General features: G+C 44.3%; 1 protein-coding gene across 1 annotated transcript in view; it reads left to right on the top strand.

Annotated features, from left to right (window-relative positions):
* The window catches only part of per2 (period circadian clock 2), a 66,347-nt gene that overhangs the window by 25,665 nt on the left and 15,457 nt on the right, over positions 1–25,225 (top strand). Inside the window, exons 8-17 of the mRNA XM_067994689.1 lie at positions 296–435; positions 7,289–7,367; positions 8,099–8,205; positions 9,319–9,472; positions 10,035–10,143; positions 10,237–10,368; positions 12,133–12,241; positions 19,047–19,215; positions 20,292–20,398; positions 23,807–23,998. Coding sequence (XP_067850790.1) covers positions 296–435; positions 7,289–7,367; positions 8,099–8,205; positions 9,319–9,472; positions 10,035–10,143; positions 10,237–10,368; positions 12,133–12,241; positions 19,047–19,215; positions 20,292–20,398; positions 23,807–23,998 — 1,298 coding nt within the window. The remainder of the gene's footprint in view (positions 1–295; positions 436–7,288; positions 7,368–8,098; positions 8,206–9,318; positions 9,473–10,034; positions 10,144–10,236; positions 10,369–12,132; positions 12,242–19,046; positions 19,216–20,291; positions 20,399–23,806; positions 23,999–25,225) is intronic.

Consider the following 25,225-nt stretch of genomic DNA (forward strand, 5'->3'; position numbering starts at 1 on the left):
GATGGGGTGCCAATCAAGCGGGCTGCTTTGTCCTGGATGGTGTCGAGCTTCATGAGTGACGTAATACATCAAATTAATTGTCAATCCACAGTTACTAGAGAAAATACGTTGAGTGTGATGGTACATATTTTAATAGTTAATGCTACAGTCTGGTAAAGATGAAGAATCTGGCATCCCTCCTACTAAACAGAGTATTTTACACCATTGAGGAATTGGTGCTTCCTTTTCATGTTGCATATTATAGTATGTATTGTTGGCCTCAACTCTGGTCTTATTGCTAGCATCTGATTCACAGTGGAGACCGGCAGCGAGATAGCAGCATCCGTTACTATCCCTTTCACATGACGCCTTATCTCACAAAGGTGCGAACGTTTGAAGATGATGATCAACTATGCTGTTTGTTGCTTGCTGAAAGGGTACACTCAGAATATGAAGGTAAGAGTCTTCTGATTTAATATAACCTTAACCTGCCGTACTTAAGAACATATGGTAGGAGAAAAGCTCCTTCAACTCACTGAGCCAGCTTTCCCCCTCCACCGCCCCCCCCACCCCCAATTTATTTCCTGAGACAAGTGAATATTTATTTATTAACAGTTTACATTTTATAACCCATGTTGTTCAACTTTGAACAGTTACTTTTCACAAATGGCACATCCATAACCCTGGGAGAACGACAACAACAACTTGCATTTATATAGCGCCTTTAATGTAGTAAAACGTCCCAAGGCACTTCACAGGAGCGATTTTTAAACAAAATTTGACACCGAGCCACATAAGGAGATGTTAGGACAGGTGACTATAAAGGCGTGGTCAAAGCGGTAGGTTTGAGGGGGAGAGGCTTAGGGAGGGAATTCCAGAGCTTAGGGCCTAGGCAGCTGAAGACATGGCCACCAACGACAGAGCAATTAAAATCGGGGCTGTGCAAGGGGCAAGAATTGGAGGAAGGCAGAGATCTCGGAAGGTTGCAGGGCTGGAGGAGGTTAAGTTTATGAAGGGTGGAAGGTGGGAGTTTGGCCAGGAAAGCATTGCAACAGTCAAATCTAGAGGTAACAAAGGCATGGATGAGGGTTTCAGGAGCAGATGAGCTGTGGCAGGGGCGGAGACGGGCGATATTATAGAGGTGGAAGTAGGTGGTTTTGGTGATGGAGTGGATAGGTGGTCGGAAGCTCATCTCGGTTAGATAGGATGCCAAAGTTACGAACGGTCTGGTTCAGCCTCAGACATTGGCCAGGGAGAGGGATGGAGTCAGTGGCGAGGGAAGGGAGTTCGTGGTGGGGGCTTCGGTCTTTCCAATATTTAGTTGGAGGAAACTTTTGCTCATCCAGTACTGGATGTCGGACCAGCAGTGTGACAAATCAGAGACAGCCGAGGGGTCGAGTGAAGGGGTTATGAGGTATAGCTGGGTGTCATCAGCATACGTGTGGAACCTGACGTGTTTTCGGATGATGCCGCTGAGGGGCAGCATGTAGATGAGAAATAGGAGGGGGCCAAGGGTGGATCATTGGGGGACTCCAGAGGTAATGGTGCGGGAGTGGGAAGAGAAGCCATTGTGGGTGATTCTCTAGCTACGACTGGATAGACAAGACAGATAATATGTCATATAACACTTAATCATGTGTGTAGATCTAAGTGAGTAGAGATACCTTCATTATCTCACTGCTGGCTCTGTATCACATGTAAACAAAGCTATGAATGTTCAAATTGTAGATTCAAATTTAGCTTTAAATTAAATATGAGGGGGGTGGGGGGAGGGTCCCGGTGGAGAGAAATCTAGAATGCTAAAGAGAAAAGACAAAGAAGCAGTGCAGGAAAGTGATTGGGGTAAGGATAACCAGATTGTGTCAGGAAGGGACAGAGTGTACAAACAAAAGACAACAAATATGGTCCGGGTAAGAAAAAATGGTAATAAGACAAATAGGGCCACAGTACAAAAAAATGTTAAGATGTCTAAAAATGTTAAAAAGACATCTAAAGGCACCGTATCTGAATGCACGAAGCATTCGTAATAAGGTAGATGAATTAACAGCGCAAATAGGTATAAACGGATATAATATAACAGCAATGACAGAGACATGGCTGCAGGGTAACCAAGGCTGGGAGCTGAATCTCCAACGGTATTTGATATTTAGGAAGGACAGGCAAAAAGGAAAAGGAAAAGGAGGTGGGATGGTGGTGTTAGTGAAGGATGAAATTAGAGCAATAGTGAGCAAGGATACGGGTACGGTAGCATAGTGGTTATGTTACTGGACTAGTAATCCACAGACCTGGACTAAAAATCCAGAGTCGTAAGTTCAAATCCCGCCACGGCAGTTGGGGAATTAAATTCAATTTATTTAATTTAATTAAATCTGGAATTAAAATACTCGTATCAGTAATGGTGGCCATGAAACTACCAGATTGTTGTAAAAACCCATCTGGTTCGCTAATGTCCTTTCGGGAAGGAAACCTGCCGTCCTTACCCGGTCTGCCCTATATGTGACTCCAGACTCTCAGCAATGTGGTTAATTCTTAATTGCCCTCTGAAATGGCCTAACAAGCCACTCAGTTGTAAAATCTCGCTTAAAAAAAGTCACAATAAGAATAAAACTGGACGGACCACCCGACATCGGACCACTAGGCACCGGACACGACAAAGGCAAACCAAGCCCAGTCGACCCTGCAAAGTCCTCCTCACTAACATCTGGGGACTTGTGCCAAAATTGGGAGAGCTGTCCCACAGACTCGTCAAGCAACAGCCTGACATAGCCATAATCACAGAATCATATCTTTCAGCCAACGTCCCAGACTCTTTCATCACCAACCCTGGGTATGTCCTGTCCCACCGGCAGGACAGACCGACCAGAGGTGGCGGTACAGTAATATACAGCCAGGAGGGAGTGGCCCTGGGAGTCCTCAACATTGACTCCGGACCCCATGAAATCTCATGGCATCAGGTCAAACGGGCAAGGAAACCTCCTCCTGATTACCACCTACCGCCCTCCCTCAGCTGATGAATCAGTCCTTCTCTATGTTGAGCACCACTTGGAAGAAGCACTGAGGGTAGCAAGGGCACAGAATGTACTCTGGGTGGGAGACTTCAATGTCCATCACCAAGAGTGGCTCGGTAGCACCACTACCAACCGAGCTGGCCGAGTCCTGAAGGACATAGCTGCCAGACTGGGCCTGCGGCTGGTGGTGAGCGAACCAACACGAGGGAAAAACTTACTTGATCGCGTCCTCACCAATCTACCTGTCGCAAATGCATCTGTCCATGACAGTATTGGTAGGAGTGACCACCGCACAGTCCTTGTGGAGCTGAAGTCCCGTCTTCGCACTGAGGACACCATCCAACGTGTTGTGTGGCACTACCACAATGGGATAGATTCAGAACAGATCTAGCAGCTCAAAACTGGGCATCCATGAGGCGCTGTGGGCCATCAGCAGCAGCAGAATTGTATTCCAGCACAATCTGTAACCTCATGGCCTGGCATATTCCTCACTCTACCATTACCAACAAGCCAAGGGATCAACCCTGGTTCAATGAGGAGTGTAGAAGAGCATGCCAGGAGCAGCACCAGGCGTACCTAAAAATGAGGTGCCAACCTGGTGAAGCTACAACTGAGGACTACATGCATGCTAAACAGCGGAAGCAACATGCTATAGACAGAGCTAAGCGATTCCACAACCAACGGATCAGATCAAAGCTCTGCAGTCCTACCACATCCAGTCATGAATGGTGGTGGACAATTAAACAACTAATGGGAGGAGGAGGCTCTGCAAACATCCCCATCCTCAATGATGGCAGAGTCCAGCACGTGAGTGCAAAAGACAAGGCTGAAGCGTTTGCAACCATCTTCAGCCAGAAGTGCCGAGTGGATGATCCATCTCGGCCTCCTCCCGATATCCCCACCACCACAGTAGCCAGCCTTCAGCCAATTCGATTCACTCCACGTGATATCAAGAAATGGCTGAGTGCACTGGATACAGCAAAGGCTATGGGCCCCGACAACATCCCGGCTGTAGTGCTGAAGACTTGTGCTCCAGAACTAGCTGCGCCTCTAGCCAAGCTGTTCCAGCACAGCTACAACACTGGCATCTACCCGACAATGTGGAAAATTGCCCAGTTATATCCTGTCCACAAAAGCAGAACAAATCCAATCCAGCCAATTACCGCCCCATCAGTCTACTCTCAATCATCAGCAAAGTGATGGAAGGTGTCGTCGACAGTGCTATCAAGCGGCACTTACTCACCAATAACCTGCTCACCGATACTCAGTTTGGGTTCCGCCAGGACCACTCTGCTCCAGACCTCATTACAGCCTTGGTCCAAACATGGACAAAAGAGCTGAATTCCAGAGGTGAGGTGAGAGTGACTGCCCTTGACATCAAGGCAGCATTTGACTGAGTGTGGCACCAAGGAGCCCTTGTAAAATTGAAGTCAATGGGAATCGGTGAAAACTCTCCAGTGGCTGGAGTCATACCTAGCGCAAAGGAAGATGGTAGTGGTTGTTGGAGGGCAATCATCTCAGCCCCAGGGCATTGCTGCAGGAGTTACTCAGGGCAGTGTCCAAGGCCCAACCATCTTCAGCTGCTTCATCAATGACCTTCCCTCCATCATAAGGTCAGAAATGGGGATGTTCACTGATGATTGCAGAGTGTTCAGTTCCATTCGCAACCCCTCAAATAATGAAGCAGTCCGAGCCCGCGTGCAGCAAGACCTGGACAACATCCAGGCTTGGGCTCATAAGTGGCAAGTAACATTCGCGCCAGACAAGTGCCAGGCAATGACCATCACCAACAAGGGAGGGTCTAACCACCTCCCCTTGACATTAAACGGCATTACCATCGCCGAATCCCCCACCATCAACATCCTGGGGGTCACCATTGACCAGAAACTTAACTGGACCAGCCACATAAATACTGTGGCCATAAGAGCAGGTCAGAGGCTGGGTATTCTGTGGCGAGTGACTCACCTCCTGACTCCCAAAAGCCTTTCCACCATCTACAAGGCACAAGTCAGGAGTGTGATGGAATACTCTCCACTTGCCTGGATGAGTGCAGCTCCAACAACACGCAAGAAGCTCGACACCATCCAGGACAAAGCAGCCCGCTTGATTGGCACCCCATGCACCAGCTTAAACATTCACTCCCTTCACCACCATGGCTGCAGTGTGTACCATCCACAGGATGCACTGCAGCAACTCACCAAGGCTTCTTCGACAGCACCTCCCAAACCCGCGACCTCTACCACCTAGAAGGACAAGAGCAGCAGGCACATGGGAACAACACCACCTGCAAGTTCCCCTCCAAGTCACACACCATCCCAACTTGGAAATATATCACCGTTCCTTCATCGTCGCTGGGTCAAAATCCTGAAACTCCCTTCCTAACAGCACTGTGGGAGTACCTTCACCACACGGACTGCAGCGGTTCAAGAAGGCGGCTCACCACCACCTTCTCGAGGGCAATTAGGGATGGGCAATAAATGCCGGCCTCGCCAGCGACGCCCACGTCCCATGAACGAATAAAAAAAGATTGTTTATCCATACTTGTACATAGAAAATAGGAGCAGGAGTAGGCCATTCGGCCCTTCGAGCCTGCTCTGCGATTCAATATGATCATGGCTGATCCTCTATCTCAATACCATCTTGCCACTCTCTCCCCATACCCCTTGATGCCTTTTGTATCTAGAAATCTATCTAGCTCCTTCTTAAATATATCAGCGACTTGGCCCGTAGCCTTTGCTGTATCTAGTGTGCTCAGCCAATTCGTGATATCATGTGGAGTGAATTGAATTGGCTGAAGACTGGCTTCTGTGATGGTGGGGATATCGGGAGGAGGCCGAGATGGATCATCCACTCGGCACTTCTGGCTGAAGATGGTTGCAAACACTTCAGCCTTGTCTTTTGCATTCACGTGCTGGACTCCGCCATCATTGAGGATGAGGATGTTTGCAGAGCCTCCTCCTCCCGTCTGTTGTTTAATTGTCCACCACCATTCATGACTGGATGTGGCAGGACAGCAGAGCTTTGATCTGATCCGTTGGTTGTGGAATCGCTTAGCTCTGTCTATAGCATGTTGCTTCCGCTGTTTAGCATGCATGTAGTCCTGAGTTGTAGCTTCACCAGGTTGGCACCTCATTTTTAGGTACGCCTGGTGCTGCTCCTGGCATGCTCTTCTCCACTCCTCATTGAACCAGGGTTGATCCCCTGGCTTGTTGGTAATGGTAGAGTGAGGAATATGCCGGGCCATGAGGTTCCAGATTGTGCTGGAATACAATTCTGCTGCTGCTGATGGCCCACAGCGCCTCATGGATGCCCAGTTTTGAGCTGCTCGATCTGTTCTGAATCTACCCCATTTAGCACGGTGGTAGTGCCACACAACACGTTGGATGGTGTCCTCCGTGCGAAGACAGGACTTCGTCTCCACGAGGACTGTGCGGTGGTCACCCCTACCAATACTGTCTGGACAGATGCATTTGCGACAGGTAGATTGGTGAGGAAGAGGTCAAGTAAGTTTTTCCATTTCCTAAATTGTATATACAGCAGCGTCTCCAATATATTAAAGTCCAAGGGCACACCAATTTTATATTGAGATTTCTGTTCCTGCCTGATCTCCTACAGCCCATGCTGGCCTCATTGTTGCTCCTTTATTGATGGATAAACCTACCAATGAGTGGCCCTTACTGAAATCTGATGTTTTGCATGCTGCTTGACACGTCAAAGTAAAAATTCAGTGCAGTTTTAGTCTGGAGACTGAGACCAGGCTGAAACTTGGATTCATAGCAAGATCTTCAATATAACACTGTTCGATAGAATCATGACTATGTAGTGTAAATGATAATTCATTAGTCAGGATTATAGCGGACATCATTTCAAATAAAGTGATAGGTATCATTCCATAACTTGGAAATATTTGTGCGGTGAGATTACTTTCCATTCAAAGTAAGTGCATAATTATTAATATTTTGGCTTTCTAAAAAGTTTTAGTGGGATCTGGTTTTAAATTCTGTATGAATTTTTTTTATACACAATCTTCATTTGACATGTCCTGGCATTCAAGTGTTTGTGTTTGAATCAAACCATGGAGATGTGAATTGCTGGATTGAGCATTATATTTGAAGAGTTTTAATTCGTAGATGCTATTATACAGCAGTTTTACAATCATGGAGGTCTGATCCCAGGTTGATTTAGCCAAGTGGACTCTCACAATGGAAAATTGTACACAAAATTGTTAATACCTTTTTAAAATTGCAATGTCTATTTTTATGTCTTTGCCAATTTTATTGAAAAAATTTTTTTTTTTTCAGCACTAAGAATCCCTCCTGATAAGAGGGTTTTTACCACTACTCACACACCTAGCTGCATGTTTCAGGATATTGATGAGAGGTATGAATGCACTGCTTCAGATTTTTTGTATGCATTTTGGTTTAAAAAACCATTTACAGCAGTGTAAGGAGAGCTTGGTGCTTTTCTTACTAAAAATTTTAACCCATTTTTTTGAAGTTCCAATAAACTATTTATTTAAAATTTAATTCCAAGTAAGTCGCCATCCTCTCAAAGTAGCCAAAACATGTTTTGAAAGCGTGCCTTTGTAAGTGGTTTGCAGTTCCCCCTACTGGCCAAATAGTGCATATGCAATATTTACATTTTTAATATAAATTGTACGAAAAACAAGTTTGAATAATTCAGATGCAACTATTCGTCATTTCTAAAAAAATGTTTTCCTCATTCGCCCCTGACCTCCCCCTCCCATTTTTCTTCCCCAAGCTAAGTTGTCATTTTTATAAGTTGCCTTCTCCAACTTCCTTGAATTTTACTGTTAAAATACACCACTCTGACCAATAGGATGGTCAAGCAGATGGTGAATAGATTTTGAAGGTTGGGAGGGAAGATGGTAAATATCCAACTATAGGAAACAAAATGTTACCATGAAAACCAAATTGGTGTTTCTTGTTAGTTACAATTAGTGGTTTTTGACTACAGTTCTGTTTGTCCAGTTTGTGTGCTTTTTGTCCATTATTCGTATCAAAGCGCAGACCTGACATTTACGCTTTTAAAAAATCTTACTGTAGATGTGCATTCTGCATAATATCATAATGTTCCATTTTCTTTTAAAGGGCTGTCCCTCTGTTGGGTTATTTGCCTCAGGACCTCCTAGGAATGCCTGTGCTGATGCATCTGCACCCTGATGATCAACCTTTAATGTTAGGAATTCATAAGAAAAGTAAGCTTCTTGATGTTATTTTTTAAAAAATTGGCAAGCATGATTTTTCTCTTCACCCAGGAACAGGTTTACTACTGTAAATCTGATATCGATATCAACAATTTTTCTTAAGGAACAGATCATGGAATACCTACTGCAGTGTGATCTATGCAGATGTTATTTCAATTGGATCTTGCTGGTGCATTGATTTTTCGGGGGGGGTGAAAAAGAAAAACTTCTGAAGAGGTTACAGTATCCAGGACAAGACCGCAATTTTGTGTAAATGAACAGAGGCCTAAGCTATTAAATTAAACCACCATGGGGAAGATGGACCAATTTTCAAGCTTTTCATGTCTCAGCTGATGGCGCCAGTCCCCTTTCTAAAATCGAATGGTGGGTTAGGTTAAGTAACCCCTCCCCATTTTGGGTCCAGTGATAACTACTTACTATTGGTGCTAATGTAGTTAGAAAAAAATGGATTTGTTTTTTGCAGCCAAAGGTTGGAAAGTCATGTTACTGCAGTCAGCAGCTGTCTCCACAATTAAGAAAATCCAGCATGAGTAAAAACCATTCAGTTCATCAAGTCCCTTCTTTCCAGAATCCATGTATGATTATTTTATCATGTATTTCCCTCCCACATCAACTATTGGACCCATTTGCTACCAGCACGAGTTTCTTTCCACTGGTGAGAATTAATAGCTTGAATTTCTAAAGGAGCTACATTGAGATGTGGTGAAGTGATACTGCAATTGATATTTTGCTGGATATGAATGATCATAAAATCAGTATCTAAAGAAAAGATAATTGTAGTGACATAATTTTCCACTCCCATTTTACAGTCACTGCATTACATTTGTGTTATGTACTGGACATAAAATCAAACTTTGGCATTAACCTCTTGTACCATTTTTTTGATTCTAATTACTTTTTTTAAATGGTTGGTGGAGGAGGTTATACCTCAGTAAGAATTAAGTTGCTGGCCACACGAGGCTTTTAATGGGGCAAAAATATGTAATCCCTCCATGATTTGAGCATTGTGGTTTGTGTGGTTAATGACTTGTTGGTTATTGAGTTCCTGGACTTAAGGAAAGTGGTTTAATTTAGTTTTAAAAAACATATTCTTTATTCTTTCAGTACTGAAACATGCTGGACAACCTTTTGAACATTCACCTGTCCGATTCTGCACTCAAAATGGTGAATACATCACAATTGACACCAGTTGGTCAAGCTTTGTTAATCCTTGGAGCAGAAAAGTGTCCTTCATAATTGGAAGGCACAAAGTCCGAACGTAAGTAGTTTTTTTTTATATGAAAACATTCATGATTTGATGGAACTTGAAATTTGGGCATGGTTTTTAAAAAGTAGAAATTGAATCCAGGGTCCCTTTTTTTGCATCTCCTGCTGCAATGTAAATGTTATTCTCTCTCCTGCATTATTGTTTTCAGCTGGGTCATGAGCAATTTATAGCACTTGGATGTTGATCAGATGCTCCAGGGGTTGCAGAAATTGCAAGCAGTGGATGGGGAGTGGGGGGAAATGAATGACTTTTTGGAGCATAGTTCATCTGAGTGGCGTTTCTTCCTTTTTGGGATGAAGTTGGGGACACAAAGAACTGAGAGATTGTTGTTTCTGACCAGAGTTAACGTCCTTGTATCCACAAAACCAAATTAGAAGTGATCAGTTGTTATGAATGCTTAACTGTCAAATGATGACTTCCATAACAGCAAAGTAACCTTCAGAATGTTAAGTATTCAAAATCATGTGCATTAGAAATCTACAGAAAAGTATTCTTAAATGATATAAAAAGGATGCTCACTGCAAAAAATCTCCCTTTAACCTCCAATATATAGGGGTCCTTTGAATGAAGATGTGTTTGCTACTCCAGGGTTTACTGAATTGAAGTCACTCAATCCTGAAATAAAGACCATCACTGAACAGATTCATCAACTCTTACTACAGGTATAACTGATTCACAATGTTCATGGTGTATTCTAATTTGTGATTGGTTAATACATTGGATGCCTATTAAAACTTTTATCCTATCCATTTTAGCCAGTTTACAACAATGGTTCCAGTGGGTACGGAAGTTTAGGCAGTAATGGATCTCATGCCCAGTTCATGAGTGTAGCCTCTTCCAGTGATAGTAATGGCAACGTCAATGAAGAGAGCCACTGGGACAAGCCTGTAAGTTGGTGTCTGTTATGACCTAGTTTTTGCAAACGAACTTGTCGCCCAGGAAGCAAACTCGCATTATGGAACAGCTACCCGTTACTGAACCAGTCCAATTTTCATTTCCATTGATTTCAATTGAAATGACAATGCAGGCCATTTCTATTAGGGGTGGCCGATCCACCTTTGCGGCATTGAAAGTTTATCTTGAATTACGTGAAATGTTACAGATTAGTGAAAAAGGGTTGAGTTTACATGTGCAAATATATAAAACTGTTTCTCAGTGAGGAACTGTGGAGTGAAAGTATTTCCTCCCAATTTTCTCCTCCTTGTCATTCCTGATGGTGTTGACTCTGGCTCAGGGACTGTTCCTTGGGTGCTGCCAGCCCTGTGGTACTTCAAGCAGCCGATCTTTGTTTGAGCTTTGAGCATTGGATGGCTATTTTACGATGGAGGGCATCAGTGCTGAGCCCACTATTGGCCTTAATCCAGAATCCACATAAGCATTTTTCAGCAGGCGCTATTGAATGATGATCATGTGCGGCAACATCTCTGTGCGGTCCACGCCCCCTGCCCCCTGGCAGCCAGAGCCATTGAGGCCAATTTAGAGAATGCAGCTGCCACCCTAGCTGAGATCAGCAAACGTAGCTCAGACTGGGGGTCAAATCTGGAACCTTCTGGTTTATTATGGGTTAGAGTACATAATTTATATCAAAAATGAGGAAGAGCTTGCAAGTGAGTTATCAAAAAGAGAAATAAATGCCGTGTGTATTTCGTGGTTCCTCGTTGAGCGTTTGGTTAATGCCACCTATGCATAATTAAAGTGTTTTTATGGGGAGCTATTAGTATTCATTTAATGTCTGTTTTGTGGGAATTGGATAATTTCTTTGCTGTTATTTACTAATTATAAATACTTGCAGTCAGCGATGAAATAATTGGTGGCATAGTACATCTACAAACCTGAAACCTCGGCACTTTAAGCAAATAGAACTAAAAGTTAGTCAATGAGAAAGCCAATTAAAAGAATGCAGCCTTAGTAGTGATAGAAATATTTGCTCTAGGTAAAACTCTTGGGAGTTAGAGATGTCTGATCGTAAGTCATGGTAGCCTTATAAAGGACGTGCAAGGAAAGGACTTGCATCTGTATAGCATCTTCCATGACCTCAGTATGCCCCAACGCGCTTTACAGCCAATTAAGTGCTTTTTGAAGTGTAGTCACTGCTACAATGTAGTGAAACGCGGCAGCCAATTTTGTCCGCAAACAGCAATAAAATACCTAACCAGATAATCTGCTTTAGTGATGTTGGCTGAGGGATGAATATTGGCTCTTTAAATCATCTGAAAGATGGCACCTCCAACACTCCCTCATTACTGCACTGGAATATCAACCTAGATTTATGCGCTCCAGTCTCTGGAGTGGGGCTTGAACCCACAACCTTCTGACTCAGAGGCGAGAGTGCCACCATTGCTGACACCTTCTAATCAGAATGTTGATCAGTAGAGCTAAAAATACTACTAGCCAATTGAATTGAATTCAAACAATACAAAAATGTTACACAGTACATTGTGCTTTTAAAGATTAATGATTGTACCATCAAAGCTTTCATTAGTTTTTGATTTTTTTCAATCTTGTACATCCTGAATTTTGAAGTGGCTTTTTGTCTCAACGGCAGTGTAATTTTGTCATATCTCAAAAGCAGAATCTGCTACCTATTCAAAATATTCAGTAATTTTAGAGGAAAATTATTGGCTTTCGATCCTTTTGTTTCTTTCCTTTAGGTGACATTTCAGGAAATTTGTACGGATATGCACCTGGTCAAAAATCAAGGACAAACAGTATACATTGAGAGCAGAGTAAAGAGTGAATCAAAGCGCAAACACAAAACTGGTAATGAGCTCAATTATTTTGCAGTCATTATTTAGACATGCATGATAAATCGGCTTGAAATAATTTTGACTGAAATGCATCTTGACTTTGTACATGTGTTGAGTCCACACACAGCTGTCGCAGTTGCAGCTACTTATTTCTGATGGTTACACTAACAGTTGATGAGGAGCAACATTATTTTGTTTACATGGGCAGGCTACAATAATTTGGGGTCACTTGGAAAACCACAGTAAAAGCAAGGACATGAAAATGCTGCTGTTTATTTTTAAATATTCCAGAAATATAATTCCACTTGAATGTGTAAGTGTACTTTCCCTAATGTCTGTAAACATTCAGTTCCTGTCATTTTTGATTTCGTCTTGAGTAACAACATAAAGCAAGAATGGGAGGAAGGAAATATGTTTAGCAACATGAGGGACTACAGTTTCATGACTGTCCTTTTAAATACTTCCACTTATTTTAAAAAGGAAATGTCATTACCTGAACTCTTTTTATAAAAATTACATAAAATGAGTTCTGATTTCTCCTGACCTCTCTTTTTTTCTTAAAAAAAAAATCAAACGACAGGGAAAGGTCTTCAGATCTGTGAAAATGTGAATGCTATTCTCCAATATTAGGTGTGTTGAGTAACCTCACTGAATGCATTCCCATTATTTTCTAACTCAGTAAATAGAGTATTAACCAGGTTTCACAAAGTACTTAAAATTGTTTAAAAGCAGAAATTTGGAAAATTGTAGGTGAACGTCTTGTTTCTCCACTCCTCAATGGTTGAATTGTAAACAATTTTACAACACCAAGTTATAGTCCAGCAATTTTATTTTAAATTCACAAGCTTTCGGAGGCTTCCTCCTTCGTCAGGTGAACGATGTGAAAATGAAATCCTCGTTCACATCGTTCACCTGACGAAGGAGGAAGCCTCCGAAAGCTTGTGAATTTAAAATAAAATTGCTGGACTATAACTTGGTGTTGTAAAATTGTTTACAATTGTCAACCCCAGTCCATCACCGGCATCTCCACACAATGGTTGAATAGTCTTTCAGTATTTACTGACCAGGCTCTCACATGATCGGTCAATTAGATAATGTGAAAAACAGCTGACATCCCAGGAACCGTGCCCCGATACAAGTCACCACCTACATTTTCAAATTCGTTGTAACACAGGTTCCCCATTAGAAACATAGAAATACAGAAAATAGGAGCAGGAGTAGGCCATTCGGCCCTTTGAGCCTGCTCCGCCATTCAATATAATTATGGATGATCCTCTATCTCAACACCATGGGCCCGATATTAGGAGGGCGGCAGGTTGGCAGCGGGGGGTCGACTGGGCGCGTGGTAATGCAGCCAGTGAAATCTGGGTGCTCCGCACGCATTCGCAGCTCGATTGAAGGTACTTACCTTTGCTTCCGGGTTTCATGCTGGAAAGCTGCGCAGCGGGTGGACTGCGGCTGTCAGCTGGAGGAGCCCTATTTAAAGGGGCAGTCCTCCACTGACTGATGCTGCAGGAAATAGGCAAAATTACAGCATGGAGCAGCCCAGGGGGAAGGCTGCTCCCAGGTTTAATGATGCCTCACTCCAGGTATTATTGGATGGGGTGAGGAGGAGGGGGAGGACAGAGATCTCCCCCCCCGCCCCCCCCCCCCCCGGCAGGCGGGAGGAAGCGGCCTGCCTCTGCCACCAAGAAGGCCTGGCTCGAGGTGGCAGAGGAGGTCACCTGCACCGCCAACATATCGCGCACCTGCATACAGTGCAGGAGGCGCTTCGATGACTTGAGTAGATCAGCCGAAGTGAGTATACTTACTCATTCCCCTACACTCCGTCTGCCACATCACCGCCCCCACCCCACATCTCCTTCTGCACTGCCAACACTACTCTGTCACATCACCCCTCACACCCACTCAAACCTCATCCTCATCTTACCTGCACTTACTCAACTCGCCAGTACTCATCCCACCACTACCACTCAACCCAATCCTCATACAATCTCGTGGCTCTATCCCATACTCACCCTCTCATGCATCTCTTTCACAGTCGGCCTCACTCAACTTGCCACTACCCGTGCTGCAGCCACAGGGCATGCATCACATATGTGCAGTAGGCAGCGTAAGGCAAACGTATCATGAGCATGAAGGGGATGCACAAGGGTGTTTGAGGGTTTGTCATGGTTTTTCCTTATATTTAATTTCTGATCAACTCACATAACATATTATATTGTCACCACTACTGCCATGTCTTTGCGAATCTTGTCTGGTTTGTGTAATAATGCCCTTTCCTGAGGATCACTATGAAGACCCACAACTGATGCCACCCATTGTGTCACTGCAGAGTGGGTGTAGGTGTATTTGCAGGGCTCCTTTGTGCAGACGACTGAGAGACGTCGGCGATGTCCCCGGTGGCACCCTGGAAGGATGCGGAGGAGAAGTTGTTGAGGGCAGTGGTGACTTTGACAGTGACAGGTAAGAAGATGGTGCTCGGGCCAGCCGGGAGCAGCTCGGCATGAAGGAGGCTGCAGATGTCTACGACTACATGTCGAGTGACTCTGAGCCTCCGTGTGCACTGCTGCTCAGAGAGGTCCAGGAAGCTGAGCCTTGGTCTGTAGACCCTACGGCGAGGGTAGTGCCTTCTGCGACGCATCTCTCTGTGACGTTGCCCTCCCTCCTGCTGTGCAGGTGGATGTGTCACAGCACTGTGTTGTGGAGCTCCACACGTCAGGGGTGGCCGACGAGGCTGGTGATGCTGTTCGTCCTCCGAGGAGGTCATGACTGCAGCTACGGTGGCCCCCATCCAGAAGATGCACATCTGAGGGGGTCCGCAAGGTAGGTACATGTGTCTGGACCCCGGGGTAAGTGTGCAAGTTGGTGAATTTGATTGTCAGGAGGAGGGTGGTGGTGGCCAAACTTTGTCCAAATTGACAGGGTGGCCTCCTGCATTGAGTGAAGGTCTCCCCCGCCGCCCCCCCACCCCTGTCAAATGGACCTGTGCAGCTGCCACAGGCTGATGGCTGCAACATGTCCATTTAAACTGGGAGTGTTTCCCGCATTACGGGAAACAGTCCCAGTTGTTTGCAAAATCCCACTCCTCCTAAAATGTTATGTTAATCGGGTCTCTAAACGACCTGAAATACCTTAATGAGTACTTTAAGTGGCACCCCGCCAGCTTTAATTGCCAGCGGGAGTCCCGCATGCGGGGGCTGCACGCGCATGTCAGCGCTTCACTGGGGAACCCGGAAGTGGGTGGGTTGGAGCCGGGCTCCGGACCCGCCCCGGGAATCCCCGATTTTTGCAGCCCCCCCCCACCACGAACGCACCCGCTTGGGGGCGCGAAAATCGAGCCCCATATTCCTGCTCTCTCCCCATACCCCTTGATGCCTTTTGTGTCCAGAAATCTGTCTAGCTCCTTCTTAAATATATTCAATGAATCCAAAACCTTAATTTTTAACTGTGAAATGTCTTAGATTTGCATCCTTTTGAAATGGTGTATGCTAATCTATGCCTGCCCCCAAGCATATGGAACAGAAGGATTGCATATAATTGCATATCTTCTAGCAACTCTATTGCGAAGGTCCTTGTGGAGATCTTCAAACATAATTTATAAACAGTGAATCCCATAAGCCACATACAGAACCACAAAACATTTTTAGTTGCCAGTGATCCATACACAGTATGGATTTTGCACAGTGCACACAAATAAAGTGGCAGATTCGAAAGCCACAAGCTTTCCATGGCTAAATGATTTAAATCATTCATTTTTGACTGGATCTATTGTGTAGTTGACTCAATTCACAGCATATCCTTCAATATTTATAATGCGCGTTATTTAATCTTGCTTCAAAAACCTTTCAATTGTGTATAGTAACTGTTGGCCACCTAGTCTCCATTTTTAATATGGAGAAACCAAGTTGAAGGTCAAAAGCTCATAGTGCAGAACACCATTGTGGTTTAAAATGTTAAAAGTTGTTCACTGCCTATGTGTTAAACTCCTTTAACCTCCCTCCCTTTCTCAAAAAGAAGTATCTGATTGGAAAGCTTGTAAAATGCAGGCTCTTAAAAAAAAACACACAAGAATGATGATCTCTCCAACCAAAGAAATGTATATTTATTACAGTTAAAAGAAGGATATTTGTATAAGTGGCAGAAGGCAGCTGCTGCGTTGTTGGGATGACTGAAGCCTTCTGTTGAAAACTCCATATGCAGACTTTAAAGTCAAACTTCAGTTTTATGATGAACTGACATGAGCTACTGCAAAGGAATTAGTTGTTAGCTATAGTGGGAAATGTTCAACTTATGGACTGATGTGAGGATTAATAAATCTAATATCTATTGAAATTTATTTAAAATGGTACATCAGTACATGCCAAACATCACATCTGTTGGGTGCTTCTGATCTGTAGTCTGAAACTGATCGGCATGTTCCCCTCTGCTAAATTCCTTTACCAAATACCAAACTTCATATGACCTGAACCTCTCTTTACTTAACAAATAGATGTTTTGGGCCTTAAATGGACACAGTTCCACCATCACAGAATTATACCTTGTGCATTACTGCACTTTTTTTCTGATAAAATGCCGCTTCACCCACCTTACCGTGAGAAACAAATATTATGCAATTAAGCCTCGTTGTTAATCTATCTTGGGCACCAACATTTTTCCATGGTGTTGACATAAATTCACCACTACCTTGAATTAAACAAAAAATAGTTGATGTTGCAATGGAGTTCTCTAAAATTGCAACCATGTACTTGAAAGGAAAAAAATTTGCAGGGCTACAGGGATAAGGCAGGGGAGTGGAACTAGCTGGATTGCTCTTGCATAGAGCTGGCACGGACTTGATGGGCCGAATGGCCTCCTTCCTTGCTGTAACCTTTCCATGATTCATTTAAATGTAAAATAGAGGTGAGTAGCAGCGTACAAAATGCTGGGGCTTGTAGTTTTGGTTTTAACATTTATCGAAAAGAAACCTCGAAAACCTGTACCTATTGCATTTCCAAATACTTCAGTTATATCAACCACATATGCTTGACTTGGGGACACTTTGTAACTTGGCGAAGGATAAAGGGAATTTATACTAAATTATATATATTCTTAAATAATTTCTTTAAATGTTTCTTAAATCTCTTGCAGCGAAGAAACTGTGTCTATCTAGCTAAATAGTTTTATTTAAATGAGTATTTTTCTGAAAATAACAATCTAGTTTTACCTATAGGACATTAATGTCAAAAAAAACAATGGCCTATAAACCTGTTGGCACCGTTCCCATTTTACAGTTGTAAATGGACGCCTGAGGCGATTTGGACAAGTTGAGTGAGTGGGCAAATACATGGCAGATGCAGTATAATGTGGATAAATGTGAAGTTATCCACTTCGGAAGGAAAAACAGAAAGGCAGAGTATTATTTAAATGATGATAGATTGGGAAATGTTGATGCACAAAGGGACCTGGGTGTCCTTGTACACCAGTCACTGAAAGCAAATATGCAGGTGCAGTCACCAGTTAGGAAGGCAAATAGTATGTTGGACTTCATTGCAAGAGGATTTGAGTATAGGAGCAAGGATGTCTTACTGCAGTTATACAGGGCCTTGGTGAGACCACACCTGGAGTGTTGTGTGCAGTTTTGGTCTTACCTAAGGAAGGATCTACTTGCCATAGAGGGAGTGCAGCGAAGGTTCACCAGACTGATCCCTGGAATGGCAGGACTGTCGTATGAGGAGAGATTGGGTCGACTAGGCCTGTGTTCACTCGAGTTTAGAAAAATGAGAGGGGACCTCATTGAAACGTATAAAATTCTGACAGGGCTAGACAGACTGGATGCAGGGAGGATGTTTCCCCTGGCTGGGGGGGTCTCGAACAAGGGGTCACAGTCTCAGGATACAGGGTAGAACATTTAGGACTGAGATGAGGAGAAATTTCTTCACTCAGAGGGTGGTGAACCTGTGGAATTCTCTATCACAGAAGGCTGTGGAGGCCAAGTCACTGAATATATTTAAAGAGTTGATAGATTTCTAGATACCGAAGGCATCAACGGGTATGGGGAGAGAGGGGGAATATGGTATTGAGATAGAGGATCAGCCATGATCATATTGAGTGACAGAGCAGGCTCGAAGGGCTGATTGGCCTACTCCTCCTATTTTCTATGTTTCTAAGTGTCCAATATGGTGGACAGGGTATACGCACATGCACGTTCCACGCCTGAAATGTGCCACCTGCCATACTGGTAAAGGCAATCTGCACAGGCGTCCAGGGGCCTGCACCTGAAAGTCATTAGGCCCCATATTTGCTTTTGCAAATGACCTCCGTATGCTGCGGTCAGTAGCCTTAGGCATTTGGCAGCCAAACCAGTGCCCCTTAAAGGAACCGCTGGATGCCGCCCCCCAAAAGGTAAGTTGTAACTTTTTAACTTATTGTGGAACAAGAGTGCTCATTTCAGTTCCACATTAAATTCATGGGCAGCTGATTGCCACCGCTCACCCCGATTCCAATTGCCTCTTCCTCTCCCCACCCCCAACCCCAAAACCCGGACTCTACTTACCTCTGATGCCAGCCGATCTTTGTGCTTCCTAGGACTGGCGAGCTGACTCTGAGGCCACGACTAACGCCTGCGTCTTGCCTGTAATAAACAAATGAAGCCGGCGGATCAATTTCCTGTTGTCCTGCCACTGGCCTCATTAGGCGCATGCTGCCTGTGTTTCACCTGGATCGCGCCATTCTCGGCCAGCGGATCTAGTTGATTCACCTCTAAGGTTATGTTACAGTTTCCTTTGAAGCTTTATGTCGCAAAAGGTTTGCCCTAATTCTAAAATTATATTTTGCAGTAACACAACACAAAGAGGCAAGTGGACAGACCAAAGATTTTAAAGTCAGCTCATTCATGGGTACTGCACCCAGCGGTGTCGTAAAGAATGTGCTCTTGGATGAATCGAGATGTAAGGAACAGCCTGTATATTGTTATCAGCAAATCAACTGCTTAGACAGTGTAATAAGGTGAGTGGGACCCTGGACTAGTGGTTGTGTTCCCATAGTTATGTAAATGTGGGTCATTTTTAAAGGCTGTTGTAGCCTGTTGGCATACTTTCAAAAACGCCCTTCTGTTAGATTTAATACCCAGGTCAAACAAAGCCATGTTATGCAAGTTGCAGTAAAAATATATTACCAAATCCTACAGTATAAATGACAAATTGCCAAAGATAATGTCATCACAAAAATTAGTGAAAGATTTTTAAAATATAAAATCCTGTTGACCATATGGTTTTGTTTCATTTTAAGCTTACAGTTGGGAAAAATCCTGTCCTAATACAGCAAAATATATACATTTTTTGAAACACAACAAAGGGTCGAGAGTACAGAACTGATTTCAATGGCTTTTTCCAACATTAAGCATATGGTCAACTTTATTTTTGAAACTATAAAGGAGTACCAAACAAAGCTAACGAAAATTTTATATAAGAAATTTGCTAGCACCTTTCATATTGGGACGTCTCAAAAGTTTTCACAGCCAATGAATTTGTCACTTGTTTTGTAGGCAAGTGCAGCGGTCCATTTGCTCGTATCACGATTCCGCAAATGGCAATAAGATCAATGGTCAGTTAGTCTGATTTGGCTGAGGAATAAATACTGGCCAGGATACTGGACGAGCTCCCTGCACTTTGAAAAAATGCCTTGGGATCTTTTACATCCAACAGGCAAATGGAGCTTCCATTTAAAGTCTTACCGGAAGGACATCCTTCAGTGCTGCACTGAAGCATCAGCCTCGATTGTGTGTTCAAATACTGGAATGAGGCTTGAATCTACAACTTTCTGACTCGGACGAGAGTGCTATCATTGAGCCACGCTGATGCTTCTGTGTCTTATAAGACCTGAAAACCTTAAAATGCGGTCATAGCTCCTTCACCAATTGAGTAGTCATATAAATTACCACACTTTTGTCATGTACCCCTTTTTTGGGGCTGGGGTTGTATAGAAGCAACAGACTATTTTAAAAGGGGGGGAATGTAAGTAAAATATACCTGTGTCTTTACCTCCTGTAGCATAATTGATTTATGTTTCTTTGGCATTTGCAGGTATTTGGATAGCTGCAATATTCCAAGCACTGTGAAAAGGAAGTGTGAGTCTTCATCAGCATCCGATGATGACAAACAAAAAGTTAATAATATGCAGGTGTCTCAAGGTATTTCATACTATTTCAGTATTTACCTAAACTGACTTTGAAATGCTTTGTCTTAGTTGAAAATGACACAGCAAGCTACAGTATGTGTAGAATAATTTGACATTTCTGACTTTACTGAAAATTAATAGTTTAATCAGCAGGAGTGATTGTGCCATGAGGTTGAGATTTGCTTCATTTATTATTATACTAAGATAATACAATTTGAAATATTAACTTTTGCTTACATTCAACAATTTTCCTGCAAAAATTAGTTGATTTAAAAACAAATTGCTGCAAATAGACAGAAGGTTGGTCAGTATCTGAAAGAGATAGATTAATGTATTGTCAGAACTAGCTTGGTCAGACTGGAGTAACCCCTTCATTGGACTGAGGGGAGAATGGATAAAGATCAAGAATTCAACTTGCAAAGAGGCACTTAGTGGGCTTGATAAATTATAAAATGCTGGAAAGAAGGATGAAGTGCCGGCTACCAAGCAAAAATTATCTCAGTCAAGCATTTGGAAAGGTATTGAAAAGATTAAAGAGTGGTGCCAAAATGGAAGGGAAATGTTGGAAGGTCCAGGAGGAGAATCAGGGATACAGCTGAAGACCAAGTAGCTGAAGAGTGACCCAAGACAAGAATGAGATGCTTTTCCTGCAGCATTTTATCTTTACATAATGAAGATTATAGCTATAAAGATCCATCAAATTAAGCTTAATTTGATGAATGTAAATATGCTTGAGGGATCAATTCATTTGTTGGTTTGTGTTCTGATTTTGACAGTATAGTTTAGGTATCCTATAATGATTTGTGTGACATTGCTGTAATCATGATAGAAAATGATAGGCCCTCTTAGTCTAACTAATCATTCTGGAAGCTGACATATAGGTAATGCTGTGAGTTCATTGCTGTCAGCTGGCAAGCAGCAGTTTTCATAAACCCTTTTAGAAAGCTACATTTGGGGCTCGAATTTACCAGGCCTGCGGGTTTCCGGCGGGTTAGGTTTCGGGAGCGTGGTCAACACGCTCGGTGAAATTAGTGGGTTGCCCGCGCGATCGTAGCAGGCAACACACTAATAGGAATCACTTACCTGCTCCTCCGGGGTCCGCGGCGCTGGCCTGCACGTCGGGCGGGCTGCGCATGCAGAGTACGATCTGTCAGCTGGAGGCTCTCTAGTTAAAGGGGCAGTCCTCCACTGACAGATGCTGCAACCGATGGAACAAATTGCAGCATGGAGCAGCCCAGGGGGAAGGCTGCTCCCAGTTTAATGATGCCTCACCCCAGGTATCATCAGATGGGGTGAGGAGGAGGGGGAGGACACAGATCTTCCCCCCGGCGGGCGGGAGGAAGCGGCCTGCCTCTGCCACCAAGAAGGCCTGGCTCGAGGTGGTAGAGGGGGTCACCTGCGCCACCAACATATCGCCCACCTGCATACAGTGCAGGAGGCGCTGCAATGACCGCAGTAGGTCAGCCACAGTGAGAACACGAAGTCTTTCCCCTACACTCCGTCTGCCACAACACTGCCCCCACCCCACATCTCCTTCGGCACCGCCAACACTACTCTGTCACATCACCCTTCATACCCACTCAAACCCCATCCTCATCTTACCTCCACCTACTCACCTCGCCAATACTCATCCTGCCACTAACACGCAACCCAATCCTCATACAATCTCATTGCTCCATCCCATACTCACCCTCTCGTGCATCTCCCTCACGGCCAGCCTCACTCAACCTGCCACCACCTGTGCTGCAGCCACAGGGCATGCATCACATATGTGCAGTAGGCAGCGTAAGGCAAACGTGTCGTGAGCATGAAGGGGATGCACAAGGGTGTCTGAGGGTTTGTCCTGGGTGTTACCTATATTGAATTTCAGAGCAACAAACAGCACACATTATATTGACACCACCACTGCCATGTCTCCGCGAATCCTGTCCGTTGTGTCCAATAATGCCCGCTCCTGGGTATCACTATGAGGACCCACCACTGATGCCACCCATCGTGTTACTGCAGAGTAGGTGCAGGTGTATTTGCAGGGCTCTTCCGCGCAGGCGACTGAGAGACATCGGCGGTGTAGCCGGCTGCACCCTGGAAGGATGCGGAGGAGAAGTTGTGGAGGGCAGTGGTGACTTTGACAGCGACAGGTAAGCAGTTGGTGCTGGGGCCAGCCAGGAGCAGCTCGGCATGAAAGAGGCTGCAGATCTCCACGACTACATGTCGAGCGAATCTGTGCCTCCCTGTGCACTGCTGCTCGGAGAGGTCCGGGGAGCTGCGCCTCGGTCTGTGGACCCTGTGGCGAGGGTAGTGCCCTCTGCGATGCGTCTCTCCCTGCGGTAGCCCTCCCTCCTGCTGTGCAGGTGGGCGTGCAACAACACCGTGTTGGGGGGCTCCACGTCTCTGCGGCGGACGGCGTGGACTGCGAGGCTGCTGGGGCTGGTCATGCTGTTCGTCCTCCGAGGGTGTCCACGCACCACCCATCTGGCAGGTGTTGGTCTGAGGGGTTGTGCAGGGTAGGTGGGTGGTTCCTCGGACTGGGGCTGCGGTTTCGTGTCGGTCTGTCCTCTGGCTTTGCGGGGGGTGGTGGAGGGCAGGGGTTGCCCTACGTGACGCGGTGGCCTCCTGCGTGGGTGAGGGCTCTCCCCCGTGGAGTGCACCTTGGCACCTGCCACAGGCTGCTGGCTGCAACACGCCTGGTTGGAGAGAGACTGTTTCCCCAAGTGTGTGAAACTCACTGCCTTGAACCTAAAATCCCACACTTCCTCTTTTGACAGCTGCTTCAGCTCATTAAATGACCTCAACAAGCAAGGTAAGTACACTCAAGTGGAACCCCGCTGGCTTTAATTGCCTGCGGGATTCCCACCAGCGGGGCTTGCGCGCGCAGCCCCGCACGTCAGCGCGGTACCCGGAAGTGGCCGGGATTTCGGCGCGATCCGGTCACGTGACCGGATATCGGGATTTTCGGGGCTCCCCCGCTGGAAACCCGCATGAAACCCGACGCGAAAATCGAGCCCCTGGTTTCTGTAGTATTTTAGCCTTAAAAGTATCATAAATGCAAATTTTCCCCAAATGCCAACATTTCTGTTGCTATCTATACCAACCCGAAGCTGTGTGTGGCTCCTGTCACAAAATCAAAATTCAGAGTTTGTTTCACAAGGACATCCATTACCAGAAAAGTGCAAATATGAATACTTGACCTGCCGCAGTGCTTTCCTTGGAGTTCCCAGCTTCTGATATTATCTGCAAGCAAAAATGTACATGTAAAATGTGTAGTCTTGGCTTAAGATTATAAATAGAAATATGAATAAAAGCTGCAACTAAGTTGAATTCTTCAAATTAATTGTTACTACTCAATAATAAAGATGGCAACCAATAAAAATAAATAGAATTTTCATCAGTTATATATTGAATCCTCCGGTTACTTTGGCAGAAGCATTGCCATTACTGCATCATGCTGTCAGAGTTCCATTGAAGTCTACAGAAGAGGCACCCACTGGAGCAGTTGTTGGCAGTTCCCTGACTCCAGTCTCCTTACCACGAAAGGCAGAAAGTGTCACCAGCCGGTGCAGTTACAGCAGCACTGCTGTCCACGTAGGAGACAAGAAACAAGAAGCAGATGCAGGTACTGCACTTTACTTATGAAAGCATATCAGTAGAAACTGCAAGGTAGTCGGTTGGGTAATATACATGCTACTAACGTTCATGTGCAAATTGCTAATGACATGATCAGACAAGATGGTCTGAGTATTTAAGGGGGTCATTTTGACTTTGGGTGATAAAATGGACCATGTCGGATCAGCTGCCCATTGTACATTTCTCCCTATTTTCATTTCCATTGGTCGGGAAAGATGTATAACGGGCAGCTGATCCGATATCAGCGATTTTACACAAACCCCAAAGTCATAATTACCCCCTAGGTGTGTAAGCACGTGTGTAATTACAACCTTCATATTCTTGTAATTTGTGAACTGTAATTGAAATTAATTCAGCATCTAGACTTAGTCACAGGTTTTTTTTTGATGAGTGGTGTTGGTACTCCCCTCTTGACCCCACCTGGAAGTATATATATTTTTTTAAAAGTCTTGTCATTAGGACTAGTTTTGAAAAGTCAGAAAACCTGGATGCTTCAGTGATCCATGTTCACCTGCCTCTGTTAATTCAGCTCTCCAGTTCCTGTTAGACTCAGTAATCCTTCCACATTCAGTAAATAAACATTGAAGTATAGAAAGAAAACAAAAATCCTCAAACTATAGGAGTGGGATAATTTAATAATTCCTAATTGAGTCTTTTTTTAAAGTGATAAACAGAATTTTTGGAATTGAACTAACTTTATCCGGTTTAAAAAAGTAGCAATGAACTGCTTTAAGCATCATTTTGTCAAAACCAATTTTAGTTCTGCGATGTGATAAACTAACAATCATCAGTTTACAGTTTCTTGTTTTGTAATGTTAAGTGAAGTTTATTAGTCTTTATTACCCGGTTGTTTCCCTCTTCTAAAACCACAAACTCCTAGGGCACAGTTCCACTCATGTTGGTATCCTACCTCACCCACCTGCCCACTCTTTAACTTGGAAACACTCATTACTACATTATTCAACCATTATAAGCCATCATAGCTATGGCTGACACATAAGCGCGCGCGCTCTCTCTCTCTCTCTCTCTCTCTCTCACCTATTTTGCCTCTCCTCCCCAGCCAAGGAGTGTTGATACTAATTTTAGCAACCCTACTGCGACCCTGGCTAAGATCATCTGACAGCACAGTGAAAAGATCATACCTGACCTATATGGCTTAGAACCAACGTAAGCTTTTATCCACTGATACTAGGGGAGCTGTTCAGTAAAGTTTTTT

This window comes from Heptranchias perlo, chromosome 13 (genome assembly GCF_035084215.1).
Source record: "Heptranchias perlo isolate sHepPer1 chromosome 13, sHepPer1.hap1, whole genome shotgun sequence".
Taxonomy (NCBI): domain Eukaryota; kingdom Metazoa; phylum Chordata; class Chondrichthyes; order Hexanchiformes; family Hexanchidae; genus Heptranchias; species Heptranchias perlo.